This window comes from Perca flavescens, chromosome 3 (genome assembly GCF_004354835.1).
Source record: "Perca flavescens isolate YP-PL-M2 chromosome 3, PFLA_1.0, whole genome shotgun sequence".
NCBI classification, from domain to species: domain Eukaryota; kingdom Metazoa; phylum Chordata; class Actinopteri; order Perciformes; family Percidae; genus Perca; species Perca flavescens.
In genome coordinates this window covers 15,062,772-15,078,962 of record NC_041333.1, presented here as the reverse complement: position 1 = coordinate 15,078,962, position 16,191 = coordinate 15,062,772, and the positions used below count along the sequence as shown (strand labels likewise).

Below are 16,191 nucleotides of genomic sequence, written 5' to 3'. Positions count from 1 at the left end.
TTTAAATTAAATATCACAAATGTCTTCCTTTTTATTGCGCTTTTGAAAAAAATAGAAACGTTGGAAATAGTAAAATTGCAGGTAGGCTACTGCAATAATTTATGCATATAATTTTTTTGTTTCATATTGTCTTTTTTGACATATTTAATATTATGCATTTTAAGCATTGAATCTATGATTTTAACATGTTGATGCCTTAATCTGTTTCGAGTTCTCTAACAGCACTTGAAGGCAGCATGTGTCTTGTCCATGCGCCTTATCTCGGAGTTTGTGATTTGATGTGTTTGAATTTTAGCCTCAAGCTGAAAAAATAAACATCCATATAACTCAAGCCCATAGACAATATATATAAACGCTCAAACCCCACATCTTCTTTGTTCCACTAAGTTTCATTTAAAAGTGGCATTGTTTATTTTCAAAGAACGCAAACATTCGTTCTTTTGGCACATCTGTGTTTCCGTAGAGGCGGAAGTAACGTTTCACAACCAGTTCACAACCAGCAGGGCCCCGGCGTGACTTTCACCGGGTTGTCAGAGTCGGGGGTTGTGTAAAAAGAGGAGTACGACCACCCTGTGCCCGACCAAGCAGTCACAATGAGACTACTAAAAGCGGGTCTGTCTTTGGCAAAAACGCATCTTTTGGCGCCAGGAAGCGTCACTCTTAAAAAGGTAACATTAGGAGGTGTCTGCAGTTGAACCGGTTATATCATCAAGCCATCTCATATATACTTCTCTGCCAAATTTGCATTTCACAATCGGTAAACAGCCAGAAGGAGGGTTTGCATCTTGATTTTCCTCTGTTCGATCTCTACAGGTGCTCATTAACAGCTGTCGGACATGTTCCTCTGGTATCTTTCCCAACGAGAGGATCCGCAACATCGGGATCTCAGCTCACATCGACTCGGGGAAGACCACCCTGACCGAGCGTGTCCTCTTTTACACCGGCAAGATAGCAGAGATTCACGAGGTGAGCGCTGAGACGGACTGTGTTTGTGCATGAATGGAGCTGTTGCTGTCCGGTAGAGGTTCGCATGCCTAACCGTTTGCATTCATGGGCTGTTGTCCTTCCCTGGGGTTTGTAGGTGAAGGGGAAGGATGGTGTTGGAGCCACTATGGACTCTATGGAGCTGGAGAGACAGAGAGGCATCACCATCCAGTCAGCTGCTACATACACCGTGTGGGAGAATCACAACATCAACATCATTGACACACCAGGTACTACACGTTGTACATCATGTGGGGCCGGTGGCGACAAACTTTTGCATATGACCCCCTGTTTGTTGTAATTTTTGGTTACATAATAATGCAGGACTTTTCTCAACGGGCTACTCTAAGTCGCTACTAAGTTTAGGGACTTGCGAGGGACAGTTTGAAAAATGAATGGGGTTAAACGGATCAGCAGAAACTGAGATAGGCTGATTTTAATCCTAGTAAAGGCCAAGCACCACTTTTAATGAAGGGGAAACAAAAGGTTCCTAATTTAAACTATTTTCAATAACTAGATTTGTACTTAATGGCTTAAAAAAAAAGCAGAGAGATTAAAACTGAATTGTTCTAAATTGTAAAAAGGAAGCTAAAGTAAAAAAAAGTCAAAGCCATGTCTTTTCTTCACTGTCTAATCATAGTCAGTGGCCCCACATTTGTCCAAGTTGTAAGGGAAAGTTGTCAATATTTCTACATGGTAATGGAAGTGCAACTGCTGTTAAATACACAAACGACTCACACAGAAACACTGTGAAATCTACAGAATATAAGCAAACCGAAAAAGTTACTCAAATACATTAACAGATGTGAACATAATTAGTTACATCTACTTGTGATGAATGTATCTGTGCTTTTGTGGTTTAGATTTAGAGTGCACATTCTAGCCACCATATCGGCAAGGGTCGGCCCTGCTGAAGTGAATCTTTACCAGCTCCAGGACTGTACATCACAAGTCAAAGTAATTGCTTTTTTAATGTTTACAGTACTTTTGTTCCTCAATGTCGCTGTCCCTGTTGTTTTTCCAGGTCATGTGGACTTTACCATCGAAGTGGAGCGAGCGCTGCGTGTGCTGGACGGAGCCGTGCTGGTCCTGTGTGCAGTGGGGGGAGTCCAGTGTCAGACCATGACAGTGAACAGACAGATGAAACGCTACAACGTCCCCTTCCTCACCTTCATCAACAAGCTGGACCGCATGGGGGCCAACCCCAGCCGAGCCCTGCAGCAGATGAGGTACATTCTACCAACTACTGTAACTAATTAACCAGGCGGCTTCCCAGGTGCTCAGTGACCCTGTGGTTCCACTCAGAGTAGGGGTGCATGATATATCGACTCAATATCGTTTATTGCGATATCACGTTGCGCAATATTATATCGAAAGTGTTTTGTATATTTTGTGGAGCGATGCGTCCCGTCCGTCGGCTGTGTGGCTTTACTTGTGTTCAATTTAGAGCCCGCTTGAAACGCTATAATGATCATGTTTCATTGGCCAGTTCCCATGCCACTTGAGCCGCTTTCCGACCGGAGGGATTTTTGCAGTTCCTAGAACCCTTTTTTTCTTGTGTACCGACTGGACCAATTTGGGGATTTTTAAGTTCCTCTGACCGTAATTCCTGTAACTCTTTCAGCTCTTACTTCAGGGCAGGGTCTTTTCGCTGTTCCCTTTTCCGCATAGGAACCTAGGTCAACGAGGGTCGGTTTTCGGGTAAAGACAGACCAACAACGGGGCAATTTTAACAATTTTTGCCATCTTATTCATCACTAAATTCTAGTGTCTTGTGAAAATTGATGCCGAGTTGACAATTTGCTTCAACATTTTCTCAGTTGAGAAGCTCCATGAAGTGACGCTAGCTCGTCGCTCGGCCAGTCATGCTCAGAGACCCCGCCGGAAGCTGGAGGTTTCTCAGACCGATCTCGTAAATAAGAGGCTTTTATTTCGCCGTTGACTGTTCGTTTTAGAGATGGCCCGATACCATTTTTTGCTTCCCGATACCGATTCCGATACCTGAACTTGTGTATCGCCCGATACCGAGTACCGATCCGATACCAGTGTGTCATATGTTTTATTATGTTTACTAACTGTATACTACTATCCCTGTATGGATGTGATATGATTTCTATCTTTGTGAAACATGAACAAACACAAACAATGAACGCCACAGAACTTTCTTTTATTGTCCAGTTTGTCAGTTATAACGGAAAAAGAACATAAATAATCTACTTTAACATAGATTTTCTTTAGGGCTTTATTACGTGGTATCGGATCGGTGCATAAACTCCAGTACTTCCCGATACCAATACCAGCGTTTTAGGCAGTATCATCTCTAGTTCGTTTGTTTAAATATCACAACACATGCCCATCATAAGATTAACAGGAACCTGTGGTTAATTGTCTTTTTGGAGTTAAACTCCACAAGGGTGCCCTGCGGGCTTGACAACCTCGACAGTCACACACACACACACACACACACACACACACACACACACACACACACACACACACACACACACACACACACACACACACACACACGCGTCCACAGCGCAGCAGGCAGAGGCGGGGGCGAGAGAGATACCCGTTTCTCTTCGGGAGACTTGTTTAAAATTGTGACAAATATGCTATATACATTACATTTAGTATTTAGTTCATACTTTTTTTTGGTGTATTTGTTTTCTGATTTTAACGCTATAGATAGACCGTTGCCGTGCTTGCATCGCTCCCTTACCCCTCCTATAGTCCCTATGGCCACTTGGCCAGTGCAAATGCAAACGGGAAAAACGGTTTTGGGGCAGAGTAGTTAGATCTGCTTAGAAGTGGACTTTCCTATAACTACGTGGCTGTAACTACTTGGATGGAAAGCGGCTTTGCACATGTTAGTGCACGTTAGCGCATGGGTCCACTACGTGACAAACCCTATGTGACGTGTGCGCATATTTGGACAGTGTAAGTGAAGAAATAGATTAAGACAACCATACGGAATGAATCAGAGAAGCGAAAGAAAAGTTGTCCTGTTCTGTAGACATGGTCATTATTTATTCATTCATGTTGTACCAGTCCAATATGACTGTTTGGGCTCAGTAACCCGTAGAGACAACAGGAATTGTAAGGTGCCCTTCCGTAAATCCTTCCCTACAGCACTCAAACTGGGCATTTCTGCCTTTATTGGATAGGAAAGCTGAGATATGAAAGGGGGGAGAGAGGGGGGAAGACATGCAATAAAAAAGGGATTTCATATCAGACTGCTTGAATTTGTCAATGAAAACCATGTGTAGTAATATATAAAAATATTGAGGTGACGCATCGTTAGGGCTGGGCGATATATCGATATTATATCGATATCGTGATATGAGACTAGATATCGTCTTAGATTTTGGATATCGTAATATCGTGATATGACATAAGTGTCTTTTCCTGGTTTTAAAGGCTGCATTACAGTGAAGTGATGTACTTTTCTGAACTTACCAGACCTTTCTAGCTGTTTTATTATTGATTATTTATCTAAAATCTAAGTGTGAAGATATTTTGCGAGAGCACCAACTGTCAACTCTAGAATATATCGCCGCAATATTGATATCGAGGTATTTGGTCAAGAATATCATGATATCTGATTTTCTCTATATCGCCCAGCCCTATATTAGAAAATATGGGACGTAGAAATAAGTGCTGAAAATGTGTAGAAGAAAAATTTAACAATTTAAAACGTTGGAAAAAACTAAAACAAACCTTATGGCGCTTTGATTTCATAAAAGGTACTCCTGTTGTTATACTGTATTTATGTTCACATTTTATTGTTATTTGAACAGCTGAGCATTGAACCAGGTGAAGAAACATGTTTATTATTTATTCATTTGATTTTGCAACTGTTCACTGAAATAGCCGGTTTCTATGAAACTACATGTGACATGTCATATTTGGCTTTGACTTTGCCTGAACATTTGCTCTCACTTTGCGGAAAAAATATCGGGATATATATCGTATATCGATATTCAGCCAAAATATATCGGGATATGACTTTTGGTCCATATCGCCCAGCCCTACGCATCGTGATATCGAATTGATTGGAATCGTTGACAGGATAATCGTAATCAAATTGAATCGTGAGACCAGTGGAGATTTACAACCCCTATCATGCATACCTGCAAACTAGTCGCTTTTCAGAGAAAAGCGACGTTTTTAAGGATAACGTTAGCCCTGTTTCAGCCCTTCTGAGTTTGCAGGTATAATTATGACTGATGATTTGTCTGTATTTTCAAAGATAATTGTTTTGGGGATTTCCGCCTTTAATGGACAGGACAGCTAGGTGAGAAAGGAGAGAGAGAGAGGGGGAAGACATGCAGGAAATCGTCACAGGTCGGACTCGAACCCTGGACCTCTGCGTCGAGGCATAAACCTACGTATATGTGGGCCTGCTCTACCAACTGAGCCAACCCGGCCACTGTATTTTCTTGTTGAGTTCTAAGTTTTGAGTTTTAATGTACGTACCTATTCTTGAGTTTGTGGTTTTGTACGGCCTCGTATGTATTTGTTGAGTAGTTTTATGTATTTCAAAGGCCCATCCTGGGACGGGCATTGCAAATCAGCTGAGGCTATAAATGCTGTAGTGTATGGCATTGGTTTATGCTAGACACTTGTCCCTGTACAAATAAACCTTTTAATAAAATACAAATAGACAGCCTCTGCCGTGAAAGAGGCAAAGCAGCGGGTGTGGGAGAAGTTTGGAGAAGACATGGAGAAGGACTTTCGGTCGGCACCAAAGTGCTTCTGGAAAACTGTTCGCCACCTCAGGAGGGGGAAGCGGGGAACCATCCAAGCTGTGTACAGTAAGGATGGGACACTGTTGACCTCAACTGAGGAGGTAATAGGGCGGTGGAAGGAGCACTTTGAGGAACTCCTGAATCCGACTAATACGCCCTCTATGTTAGAGGCAGAGCTGGAGGATAACGGGGGATTGTCGTCGATTTCCCGGGCGGAAGTCACTGATGTAGTCAAACAACTCCACAGTGGCAAAGTCCCTGGGATTGATGAGATCCGTCCAGAAATACTCAAGGCTCTGGGTGTGGAGGGGCTGTCCTGGTTGACACGCCTCTTCAACATTGCGTGGAAGTCTGGGACGGTGCCAAAGGAGTGGCAGACTGGGGTGGTGGTTCCCCTTTTTAAAAAGGGGGACCAGAGGGTGTGTGCCAATTACAGGGGTATCACACTTCTCAGCCTCCCTGGTAAAGTCTACTCCAAGGTGCTGGAAAGGAGGGTTTGGCCGATAGTCGAACCTCGGGTTGAGGAGGAACAATGCGGATTCCGTCCTGGTCGTGGAACAACGGACCAGCTCTTCACTCTCGCAAGGATCCTGGAGGGAGCCTGGGAGTATGCCCAACCGGTCTACATGTGTTTTGTGGATTTGGAGAAGGCGTATGACCGGGTCCCTCGGGAGATACTGTGGGAGGTGCTGCGGGAGTATGGGGTGAGGGGGTCTCTACTCAGGGCCATCCAATCTCTGTATGACCAAAGTGAGAGCTGTGTCCGGGTTCTCGGTAGTAAGTCGGACTCGTTTCAGGTGAGGGTTGGCCTCCGCCAGGGCTGCGCTTTGTCACCAATCCTGTTTGTAATATTTATGGACAGGATATCGAGGCGTAGTCGGGGTGGGGAGGGGTTGCAGTTTGGTGGGCTGGGGATCTCATCGCTGCTCTTTGCAGATGATGTGGTCCTGATGGCATCATCGGCCTGCGACCTTCAGCACTCACTGGATCGGTTCACAACCGAGTGTGAAGCGGTTGGGATGAGGATCAGCACCTCTAAATCTGAGGCCATGGTTCTCAGCAGGAAACCAATGGAATGCCTTCTCTAGGTAGGGAATGAGTCCTTACCCCAAGTGAAGGAGTTCAAGTACCTTGGGGTTTTGTTCGCGAGTGAGGGGACAATGGAGCGGGAGATTGGTCGGAGAATCGGCGCAGCGGGTGCGGTATTGCATTCGGTCTATCGCACCGTTGTGACGAAAAGAGAGCTGAGCCAGAAGGCAAAGCTCTCGATCTACCGGTCAGTTTTCGTTCCTACCCTCACCTATGGTCATGAAGGCTGGGTCATGACCGAAAGAACGAGATCCAGGGTACAAGCGGCCGAAATGGGTTTCCTCAGGACGGTGGCTGGCGTCTCCCTTAGAGATAGGGGTGAGAAGCTCAGTCATCCGTGAGGAGCTCGGAGAGAGCCGCTGCTCGCTGCGTCGAAAGGAGCCAGTTGAGGTGGTTCGGGCATCTGGTAAGGATGCCCCTTGGCGCCTCCCTAGGGAGGTGTTCCAGGCACGTCCAGCTGGGAGGAGGCCTCGGGAAGACCCAGGACTAGGTGGAGGGATTATATCTCCAACCTGGCCTGGGAACGCCTCGATCCCCAGTCGGAGCTGGTTAATGTTACTCGGGAAAGGGAAGTTTGGGGTCCCCTGCTGGAGCTGCTCCCCCCGCGACCCGACACCGGATAAGCGGACGAAGATGGATGGATGGATGGATGGATGGATGGACAAATAGACAACCCGCCTTGGTTTCCCTTCCTGTATTTTTGTTCTCACTTCAGACTTTTTCTTTGCCTTCCCCAGAACCAAACTGAACCACAACGCAGCCTTCGTGAGCATCCCCATCGGCCTGGAGGGGAACATGCGCGGCATCATCGACCTTGTAGAGGAGCGGAGCATGTATTTTGAAGGACCTTTTGGGTGAGGGATTACCCTTGTGGTAGCTTGACCACAAAGAGATCTGTTTCTGTGTGAATTGTGTTATTTTTTTCTGCACTGTAACTTTAGCAGCAAGAATAATTTTTACCATATTTAAGACTGATTGATTGATTAAAGACAGCTACAGTAGAATTCTAACACCATCAGGTATCAGTGACACAAATCGTCAAAATCTGCATTTGTCAGATTACAAGTGTTAATTCTGTTCCTGATCAATATGATTCACTCCGTTTCTTCCTCCCTGCAGTCAAACTATCCGCTATGATGAGATCCCGGCAGATTTTCGTGCTGAGGCTGCAGAACGGAGGCAGGAGCTGGTGGAGTGTGTGGCTAACGCTGATGAAGTCTTGGGAGAGATGTTCTTGGAGGAAAAGATTCCAACCAACAAAGACCTGAAGGTTTGTGTCCAGTACTTTCTGAGATATTTTAATCTGGACCAAAGTAGTGGACCTAGCGGTGCTTATAAAAATAAGGCATCTTTTGAGATCTAATTTTGACCAGTCTTCCTATTAAAACGTGACATTGTTGGGCGCCCGGATAGCTCAGTTGGTAGAGCAGGCGCCCATATATATATATATATACAGTGGTGTGAAAAAGTGTTTGCCCCCTTCCTCATTTCCTGTTCCTTTGCATGTTTGTCACACTTAAGTGTTTCGGAACATCAAACCAATTTAAACAATAGTCAAGGACAACACAAGTAAACACAAAATGCAATTTGTAAATGAAGGTGTTTATCATTAAAGGAGAAAAAAAATCCAAACCATCATGGCCCTGTGTGAAAAAGTGATTGCCCCTAAACCTAATAACTGGTTGGGCCACCCTTAGCAGCAACAACTGCAACCAAGCGTTTGATAACGTGCAATGAGGCTTTTACAGCGTCCTGGAGGAATTTTGGCCTCATCTTTGCAGAATTGTCCTAATTCAGTTACATTAGAGGGTTTTCCATGAACGGCCTTTTTAAGGTCATACCACAACATCTCAATAGGATTCAGGTCAGGACTTTGGCTAACTCCAAAGTCTTCATTTTGTTTTTCTTCAGCCATTCGGTGGTGGACTTGCTGGTGTGTTTAGGATCATTGTCCTGCTGCAGAACCCAAGTTCGTTTCAAGTACCCAGATGGTGGACATTCTCCTTCAGGATCTCTTGGTAGACAGCAGAATTCATAGTTCCTTTTATCACGGCAAGTCTTCCAGGTCCTGAAGCAGCAAAACAGCCCCAGACCATCACACTGCCACCACCATATTTTACAGTTGGTATAATGTTCTTTTTATGAAATGCAGTGTTCCTTCTCGCCAGATATACTTGGACACACACCTTCCAAAGAGTTCCACTTTTGTCTCATCGGTCCACAGAATGTTGTCCCAAAAGTCTTGGGGATCATCAAGATGTGTTCTGGAGAAATTGAGACGAGCTTTGATGTTCTTTTTGCTCAGCAGTGGTTTTCTCCTTGGAACTCTGCCATGCAGGCCATTTTTGCCCAGTCTTTTCCTGATGGTGGAGGCATGAAAAAAAAGTGAGGCCTGCAGTTCTTTGGACGTTGTTGTGGGGTCTTTTGTGACCTCTTGGATGAGTCTTATTTTGGGCGGCCCGGCCACTCCTGGGAAGGTTCACCACTGTTCCATGTCTTCGCCATTTGTGGATAATGGCTCTCACTGTGGTTCGCTGGATTCCCAAAGCTTTGGAAATGGCTTTATAACCCTTTCCAGACTGATAGATCTCAATTACTTTCTTTCTCAATTGTTCCTGAATTTCTTTGGGTCTCGGCATGATGTGTAGCTTTTAAGGATCTTCTGGTGGACCTTACTGTGTCAAGCAGCTCCTATTTAAGTGATGCCTTGATTGTGAACAGGTGTGGCAATAATCAGGCCTGGGTGTGGCTAGAGAAATTGAACTCAGGTGTGGACAACCACAGTTATAGTATGTTTTAACAAGGGGGGCAATCACTTTTTCACACAGGGCCATGATGGTTTGGATTTTTTTTCTCCTTTAATAATAAACACCTTCATTTACAAATTGCATTTTGTGTTTACTTGTGTTGTCCTTGACTTTTGTTTAAATTGGTTTGATGTTCCGAAACACTTAAGTGTGACACACATGCAAAGGAACAGGAAATGAGGAAGGGGGCAAACACTTTTTCACACCACTGTATATATATGTATATGTATATGTGTTTACTCCTCGACGCAGAGGGCCCGGGTTTGACTCCGACCTGCGGCCCTTTGCTGGATGTCACTCCCCCCCCTCTCTCTTTTGCCTTTAATTTCTACAGCTGTCCTGTCAATAAAGGCCTTAAAATGCCCAAAAAATGATCTTAAAAACCCATTGTTTTTTTATTTTAACTCAACAACCAAGACTTTGGCAACCAATAAAAAAAAAAAAAATCCTTCAATTGCATATCTAAATTGGAACATGAACACTGAGTTTGAATGAAGAATAAAGATAATTTAGATGCCCAACACTCATCACATCACTGTCTTCTAGGCTGCAATCCGCAGGGCCACAGTGCAGCGTCTGTTCACTCCAGTGTTGGTGGGCACAGCGTTGAAGAACAAGGGCGTTCAGCCTCTACTGGACGCTGTCCTGGATTACCTGCCGAACCCCACTGAAGTCAAAAACTATGCTATCCTCAATGACGAGTGAGTATAGACCAGGTTCGATCTATAATCTCTTTCATGAGAAAATGTGTGCACTAATGGCCGTGGGTTTTTCACTGTGTTAGAGATGTCAGCGAAACATCAAAGATTCTAATGGACCCTACAAGAGACTCTGCAAAACCGTATGTTGGGCTGGCCTTCAAACTGGAGGTAAGATGCTAATCATCGTTTATCGCTGCAATTTTGCGTAAGAGGAACATCTTAATCCGTCATGCTTTGTTATCTCCTTGCGGTGTGTCTCAATATCAGGCAGGGAGGTTTGGCCAGCTGACGTACGTGCGGGTGTACCAGGGCTGTCTGAAGAAGGGGGAGTACATCATCAACACACGCACGAGCAAGAAGGTCAGAGTTCAGAGGCTTGTGCGCCTCCACGCTGACCAAATGGAGGTGAGTACAAGCGTGGCATACATCACAGCACAGCAGGCTGTCAGAGCTCACAGTTTTCCATCTGTGGTTTGCATTTCAAACGGCAGAGGAGCATGACTGGTCAAAATGGTTAGGTTCCTCTTTTTGGCACCAGTCAAGTGTGTAGATAACAACCACATCCCCTGTGACACCACAGTTTCCATGATGTTTCCATCCTTCTTGCATCAAAACAAGACACTGCAACTATTTCATATTCAGTCCTATATTTTCAGTTACAAAACATGACACATGAACACTAACTCTAACCCTAACCATAACTTGTCATGACCAAAACCGAATGACACTTACTAAAATAAGTGTTATGTCGTTTATGATTTCTTTATGACACGTTCATGACAGTGTCATGTCACTCTTATGTAGATACCTTCAAGTAAAGTGTAACCAAAATTACTTTTGAATCCACACAGTCCTGAAGGTTAACATCTTGACCTCCTTAATTATTATTTTAATAATTTTACATTCCTTTGTGTCCTTTCTATCCATTTTTTTTTTTTTTTTTTTTTTTTTTTTTTTTTTTTTTTTTAGGATGTGGATGAGGTTTATGCAGGCGATATATGTGCTCTGTTTGGGATTGACTGTGCCAGCGGAGACACTTTTACATCCAGGACCAGCGCTAACCTCTCCATGGTGAGTAACTTTTTAGAAATGATTCTTATTTTACAGTACTTCTTCTCTCCAGGATATTAATGAGAATCTTGTGCTCATTTTGTTATCCTTCTGTCCCATAGGAGTCTATTCACGTCCCAGAGCCTGTCATTTCCATGTCAATGAAGCCAACCAACAAGGTAAAAAAATAATACTTTAATTTACCCTTGCATTCTGTCTCTAGAGTCTTAATCGCATCTATAAGCTCTTCTCATTATCTTGCTTCCGACCAGAATGACCTGGATAAATTTTCCAAAGGTATTAACCGATTCACCAGGGAAGATCCGACGTTTCGAGTGCATTTTGACACCGAGAGCAAAGAAACCATCATCTCGGGCATGGGCGAGCTGCATCTTGAAATCTACTCCCAGGTACCCAGTCAGAGGATGTTTAGCATGTTCTGCATACTAGACGTCCTGCAATAAATGAGACCCAGACCTGTTTTGTCTCTGACTGATGGTGCTTCATATCTAGTTAGATTTGTGGACGTTTGGACCTGTCAGATGTAGCTCTCTTATGAATCACAGGTCTCTGTGGATAATTGTAACTGATAGAAAAAGACATTGCTGCACCACAAACCAAATGCTAATGAGCTTCAGTCTTTTTTGGATTGAGATCTCCAGACTCAGGAAATCAGACTGAACACTAAATAGATAGATCCTAAAATAGCACAGCATAAAAAAAAGGTGTTTCCTCAACTTTTAATGAATTGTCCCTGTAAAGATATATCTGATCTTGTTTCTTTCAATTTATTCCTGTATTGGTTTGTTGTTTTCAGAGGATGGAGAGGGAATACAACTGTCCCTGTGTGATGGGAAAGCCCAAAGTGGCTTTCAGAGAGACGATCACAAGTCCTGTACAGTAAGTGCTCATCTCTTCAGACACACAGAGACAGACAGGCAGACAGACAGACAGAACAGCATAAACTGAGGCAATAGTCTGTATAAACAGTTTATTTAGGCTAAAATACAACAGCAACCAAAAGTACTACAAAAGTAGCACAATGTAAGGATATCATCATTATATATGACGGCTTTTTACTTGCAGCATTCAGTCAAGCAGCAAGATGTTGTGATAGCAGTGTGACGAATGTCAGCAGTTTAGTTTGTGTTTGGAGGTATTTCCCCTTCGTGGCGGTGTGGCAGCTGTTCCATCTGCAGCACTTTAACACCATCTGGAGGAGACCAGGTGAACAGCAGCTTCCAGTGAATGATTTCCTGCAAAAATAACACCGATTGTCAAATTAGGAGATATCAAGTAGGAAAACCACACACAGTGCAATATTGAGTACGAGAGTAAGTGTTCTTCTCAACCAACTGGTATCTGACCAGTTTACTGTAAGATGCCACTAGTGCCGCCATTATTATTCCGGTAAACAATTAATGATTTTAGTTATTTATAAGAAAATTTAGCAAACGTTTACGGCTTTATAAATGGTGTAAAGTAGCCTTCTCTTTAGTTACAGTCTAAACAATAAATGCTAAAAGCTTTGGATGTACAGTAAGTTGTGGGAGCCATCTAGTTTTTCAGTCATTTTTATTGATTAATAAATACATTTAAAGATTTGTTTAGGGTGGTAATTAAAAATGTTTATAATAATAATAATAATAATAATAATAAGTGGCTACCTGGGACACCATCTCATGCAGCAGTATGTGACAGTCGAACTTCAGCTGGTCGTTCTCAGTCGCCTGCAGTAGACAAGGGAAAAATAAAGCCAAATGATAGAAACCGAGTCTAATACAAATGTTATATCCTCATATGGTGTGCACCTTCCTCTCCGCCAAAAACTTCACATCATGGCTGAATGGTTGGTCTGCCTTTGATTCAAAAACTTGTGACTGTATAGAATAGATTGTGCACTCTTCTTCTTTCTTCTTCCATTTTTATTATCTAATACGGTATACATGTTGACATCAATTTGAAGAGATAATTTTATGTTTTTATTGCACTAAGTTTTACGTTTTCCATTACTGTTGTAAATGTCAAACAATTAACCCTACTCATCACTTCAGTACAATACCTTGAAAAATATTGATATTCAAGACATTTTCGATACCACAGGCATAATATTTGGGCTTGCTTGTATCCTTTGCCTTTCCTTGTTCATTTGCCTCAAATGTCAAGTAGTTCATAACAGCACTCCTGCTGTTTTCTTTGTCAACCAAAACCAGTCGCAGAAGCTCTGCATTTGCCATCCATAATGAGCAAACACCATAACAAAAACCTGCAAAATTATATTTAACTGGAGCGAATGAGGTGAGTGAGTGAGTGACTGAGAGGAGGCAGGGCTATGTGGGCACTACAATTGATATGTATTGAAAACCCTACAGTAGAGGATTAATGAGCAAAACAAACCTACCAGCTGTGTGATGTTGGCCACCTGAGCCATGTTGTACAGTGTGTTTTCACTGGACTCATTCAGCATGACGAAGCTGGCGGCCACGATGCTGAGGTGCCAGAAAGGCTTCATGTCAGGCTCAATGTGACCGTAGCTGTCTGTTGGTCACAAAGTCAGTGTGTTACGAAGGATGTTAGATTGTATAGTGTATAGGTGTGGTGCTTGATTATGCCACATATATATACGTGTCATATACACCGTGTGATCTCATAATGTACAGGAGAGTACGCCACCAGTGTTCACAATGTCTGTCTTTTGTGTTCCGTATAGTTAGGAGTAACACTGAGTTAAAAAATCCCCAAACGCTGCAATTTCAAACTGCCGATGTTGTGCAATATGTGACTTTTTGTGTTGATTAGAAGCAATAGCAGGCAGGGTTCGTTTTCAAGTACGTACCGGGGAGATTCTGTGCCGACAGCAGGCCTGAGTTCATCTTGTACTGTTGGTACAAGGCCTCTTCTTGAGCTTTAGTGTTGATTTTCAGGAGCTCCTCACACGAGGCCTGGACCTGTGGTGAGCGCTGCCGTTCCCCCCTCGGAAACAAAATCTCTGCAGAGCATTTGCCCGTGGTCTGGGAAAAAAAGGGGGTGGTGGATTAAAAAGAAGCAAATAGAAGAAAGGAAGGTTTGATAAGAAAGAAGTGTAGGGGAGTATACAGAGCAAAAGGCGTAGTCCAGGAGTCAGCATGACAGCCAGTGAGCCAATGTTGCACCACACTGCCTCCTTTTATCTTATGTTTAGTTAAATCTTGTCAAACCTGCCCACTCTAAAGCCAGAGAGTATTTACTTTACACAAAAATGTATGCCTAAGATTATCTTAAAATATTTTTCCATAAGCACAATGTGAATGCAAAGACATTGACCTTTTTAAATATTGACGGTAAATGCATGGAGTTGAACATATATTGTTTTTCCCTATTTTGAGACAAACCAAATGAGCACTAAATCTGGCAGTGCAGCATGGTCAAGGGTTTTTCTATTATCTTATTCAGGAACCAAAATTGTAATTAGATAGGTGGTTTTTGATCTATTGTTAGGGTGCTTTTTAATATCTGGGCAGGGACAACTGACTCATTTACAGTTTATTTTCTGTTCATTACGTAGCACTGTAAAACCCCAAGAAATTCAGAAATTAATCCATATCTAAGGCACATTTGTGTACCTACCAGATATGTTAATGAAACTACTCTAGACTGAATGACTCATGGCTATATCGAACTCATGTGTAAGTCCATTGCGAGGAAAATCCTAAATCATATCTTACATTGCCGATCAGCTCCTGCACTGAGATCTCCAGCTCATACTTTCTTTCGGAGTCTGACACATCCTAAAAGGGAAGTCAGAAATAGCCACAGTTGGTAGACGTTTGAACTTCACTGTAAACTTAACTTTAGTTGTATATAGTTAAAGTTCAGCTGACCTCTGCGTTTCCTCTGTGGATTTTGTGCAGTTGCAACAGCCTGTATGGAGAGCCGTAGAGGGTGTTAAGGTAGTGTTGTACCACATGGGCTGCCCTCCGCGCAGGGTAGTGATTGATGTTCAGCTCTCCTGTCGCCATCACATTCTCTTCAGCCTTCTCCTGCACTATTACTTCCTGCTGTTGTTCCAGAGAAAAAGTGAGGGCAGACAGTGAGTGAGGAAATAATGAAAAGACTGCTTGGAACACAAGCTGCTGTAATGAACAGGGATGGGCTTTTAACCCCTGAAGGACTTTGACCCCTCCCCCCCCCCCCCCAGGTGTCTCAGGTCGGTTTGTCTCCAGATAAGAGGCCTCAGGCACAGGTAGAACATCCATTGAGCAAAGTGGAAAGGAAAGCAAATATGTAGAAGTGTAAGAAATGGTACATGTTTAAAAAAAATCTTGCCTTTAACTGAAATGCTCTAACTTCCCTGCCTGCTACTTTGGCAGGAGGAAAGTTTTATCTGTCGTTCTTCATGCGAGTGGAAAGAGGACTTCCTTCTTCCTCTGACACCAGAGCTCTTTGAGGACTGGCCCCTTTTTAAAGAGACAGAGCTCTTTTCTGTTGTTACTTCTTTATAACAGGAATGCAAGCAAATGTGGATCAGTCAGACTCAGATTTGGTGCTGCAGCAATGCAGCGTTTCAACTGCAATTCAGTTAGGAAGGACATTTCAAATATCAGTGATGAGTGAGAGCATTAATGGACACATCAATGTGTTTCTTTAAATTCCAACGTTGATATCTGATATTTGTCACCCATATTGGTCAATGTATTGGTCATTGGCAATGTAGTCTAATTGCAAATAGAGTCTTCATGGAACAACATGATGCATGATTTCAGCTGTTGCTATATTGACAGTGGTGTTAGGTGACATGTTCGTAAAGAGAGATGAAATACTCAAAACTCG

At 43.1% G+C, this 16,191-nt stretch overlaps 2 protein-coding genes across 3 annotated transcripts in view; one reads left to right on the top strand and one right to left on the bottom strand.

Moving 5' to 3' along the window:
* The first annotated feature begins 435 nt into the window (after positions 1–435).
* The window catches only part of gfm1 (G elongation factor, mitochondrial 1), a 21,157-nt gene continuing 5,401 nt past the window's right edge, over positions 436–16,191 (top strand). Inside the window, exons 1-13 of the mRNA XM_028572971.1 lie at positions 436–668; positions 814–966; positions 1,082–1,214; positions 2,009–2,213; positions 7,562–7,678; positions 7,944–8,094; positions 10,178–10,332; positions 10,416–10,500; positions 10,600–10,737; positions 11,302–11,403; positions 11,505–11,561; positions 11,655–11,792; positions 12,200–12,282. Of these exons, the coding sequence (XP_028428772.1) occupies positions 594–668; positions 814–966; positions 1,082–1,214; positions 2,009–2,213; positions 7,562–7,678; positions 7,944–8,094; positions 10,178–10,332; positions 10,416–10,500; positions 10,600–10,737; positions 11,302–11,403; positions 11,505–11,561; positions 11,655–11,792; positions 12,200–12,282 (1,592 nt within the window). The 5' untranslated portion in view covers positions 436–593. The remainder of the gene's footprint in view (positions 669–813; positions 967–1,081; positions 1,215–2,008; positions 2,214–7,561; positions 7,679–7,943; positions 8,095–10,177; positions 10,333–10,415; positions 10,501–10,599; positions 10,738–11,301; positions 11,404–11,504; positions 11,562–11,654; positions 11,793–12,199; positions 12,283–16,191) is intronic.
* Positions 12,349–16,191, bottom strand: part of lxn (latexin) — a 9,881-nt gene continuing 6,038 nt past the window's right edge. Inside the window, exons 1-7 of one of the 2 annotated variants that reach the window (XM_028572973.1) lie at positions 15,688–16,191; positions 15,243–15,419; positions 15,087–15,149; positions 14,219–14,393; positions 13,784–13,920; positions 13,050–13,112; positions 12,349–12,638 (exon numbers count right to left, since the gene is read on the bottom strand). The exon at positions 15,688–16,191 is cut by the window's right edge and continues 125 nt beyond it. In XM_028572973.1, coding sequence (XP_028428774.1) covers positions 12,522–12,638; positions 13,050–13,112; positions 13,784–13,920; positions 14,219–14,393; positions 15,087–15,149; positions 15,243–15,380 — 693 coding nt within the window. In that variant the 5' untranslated portion in view covers positions 15,381–15,419; positions 15,688–16,191 and the 3' untranslated portion in view covers positions 12,349–12,521. The remainder of the gene's footprint in view (positions 12,639–13,049; positions 13,113–13,783; positions 13,921–14,218; positions 14,394–15,086; positions 15,150–15,242; positions 15,420–15,687) is intronic. The other variant, XM_028572972.1, reaches the window with a different exon arrangement.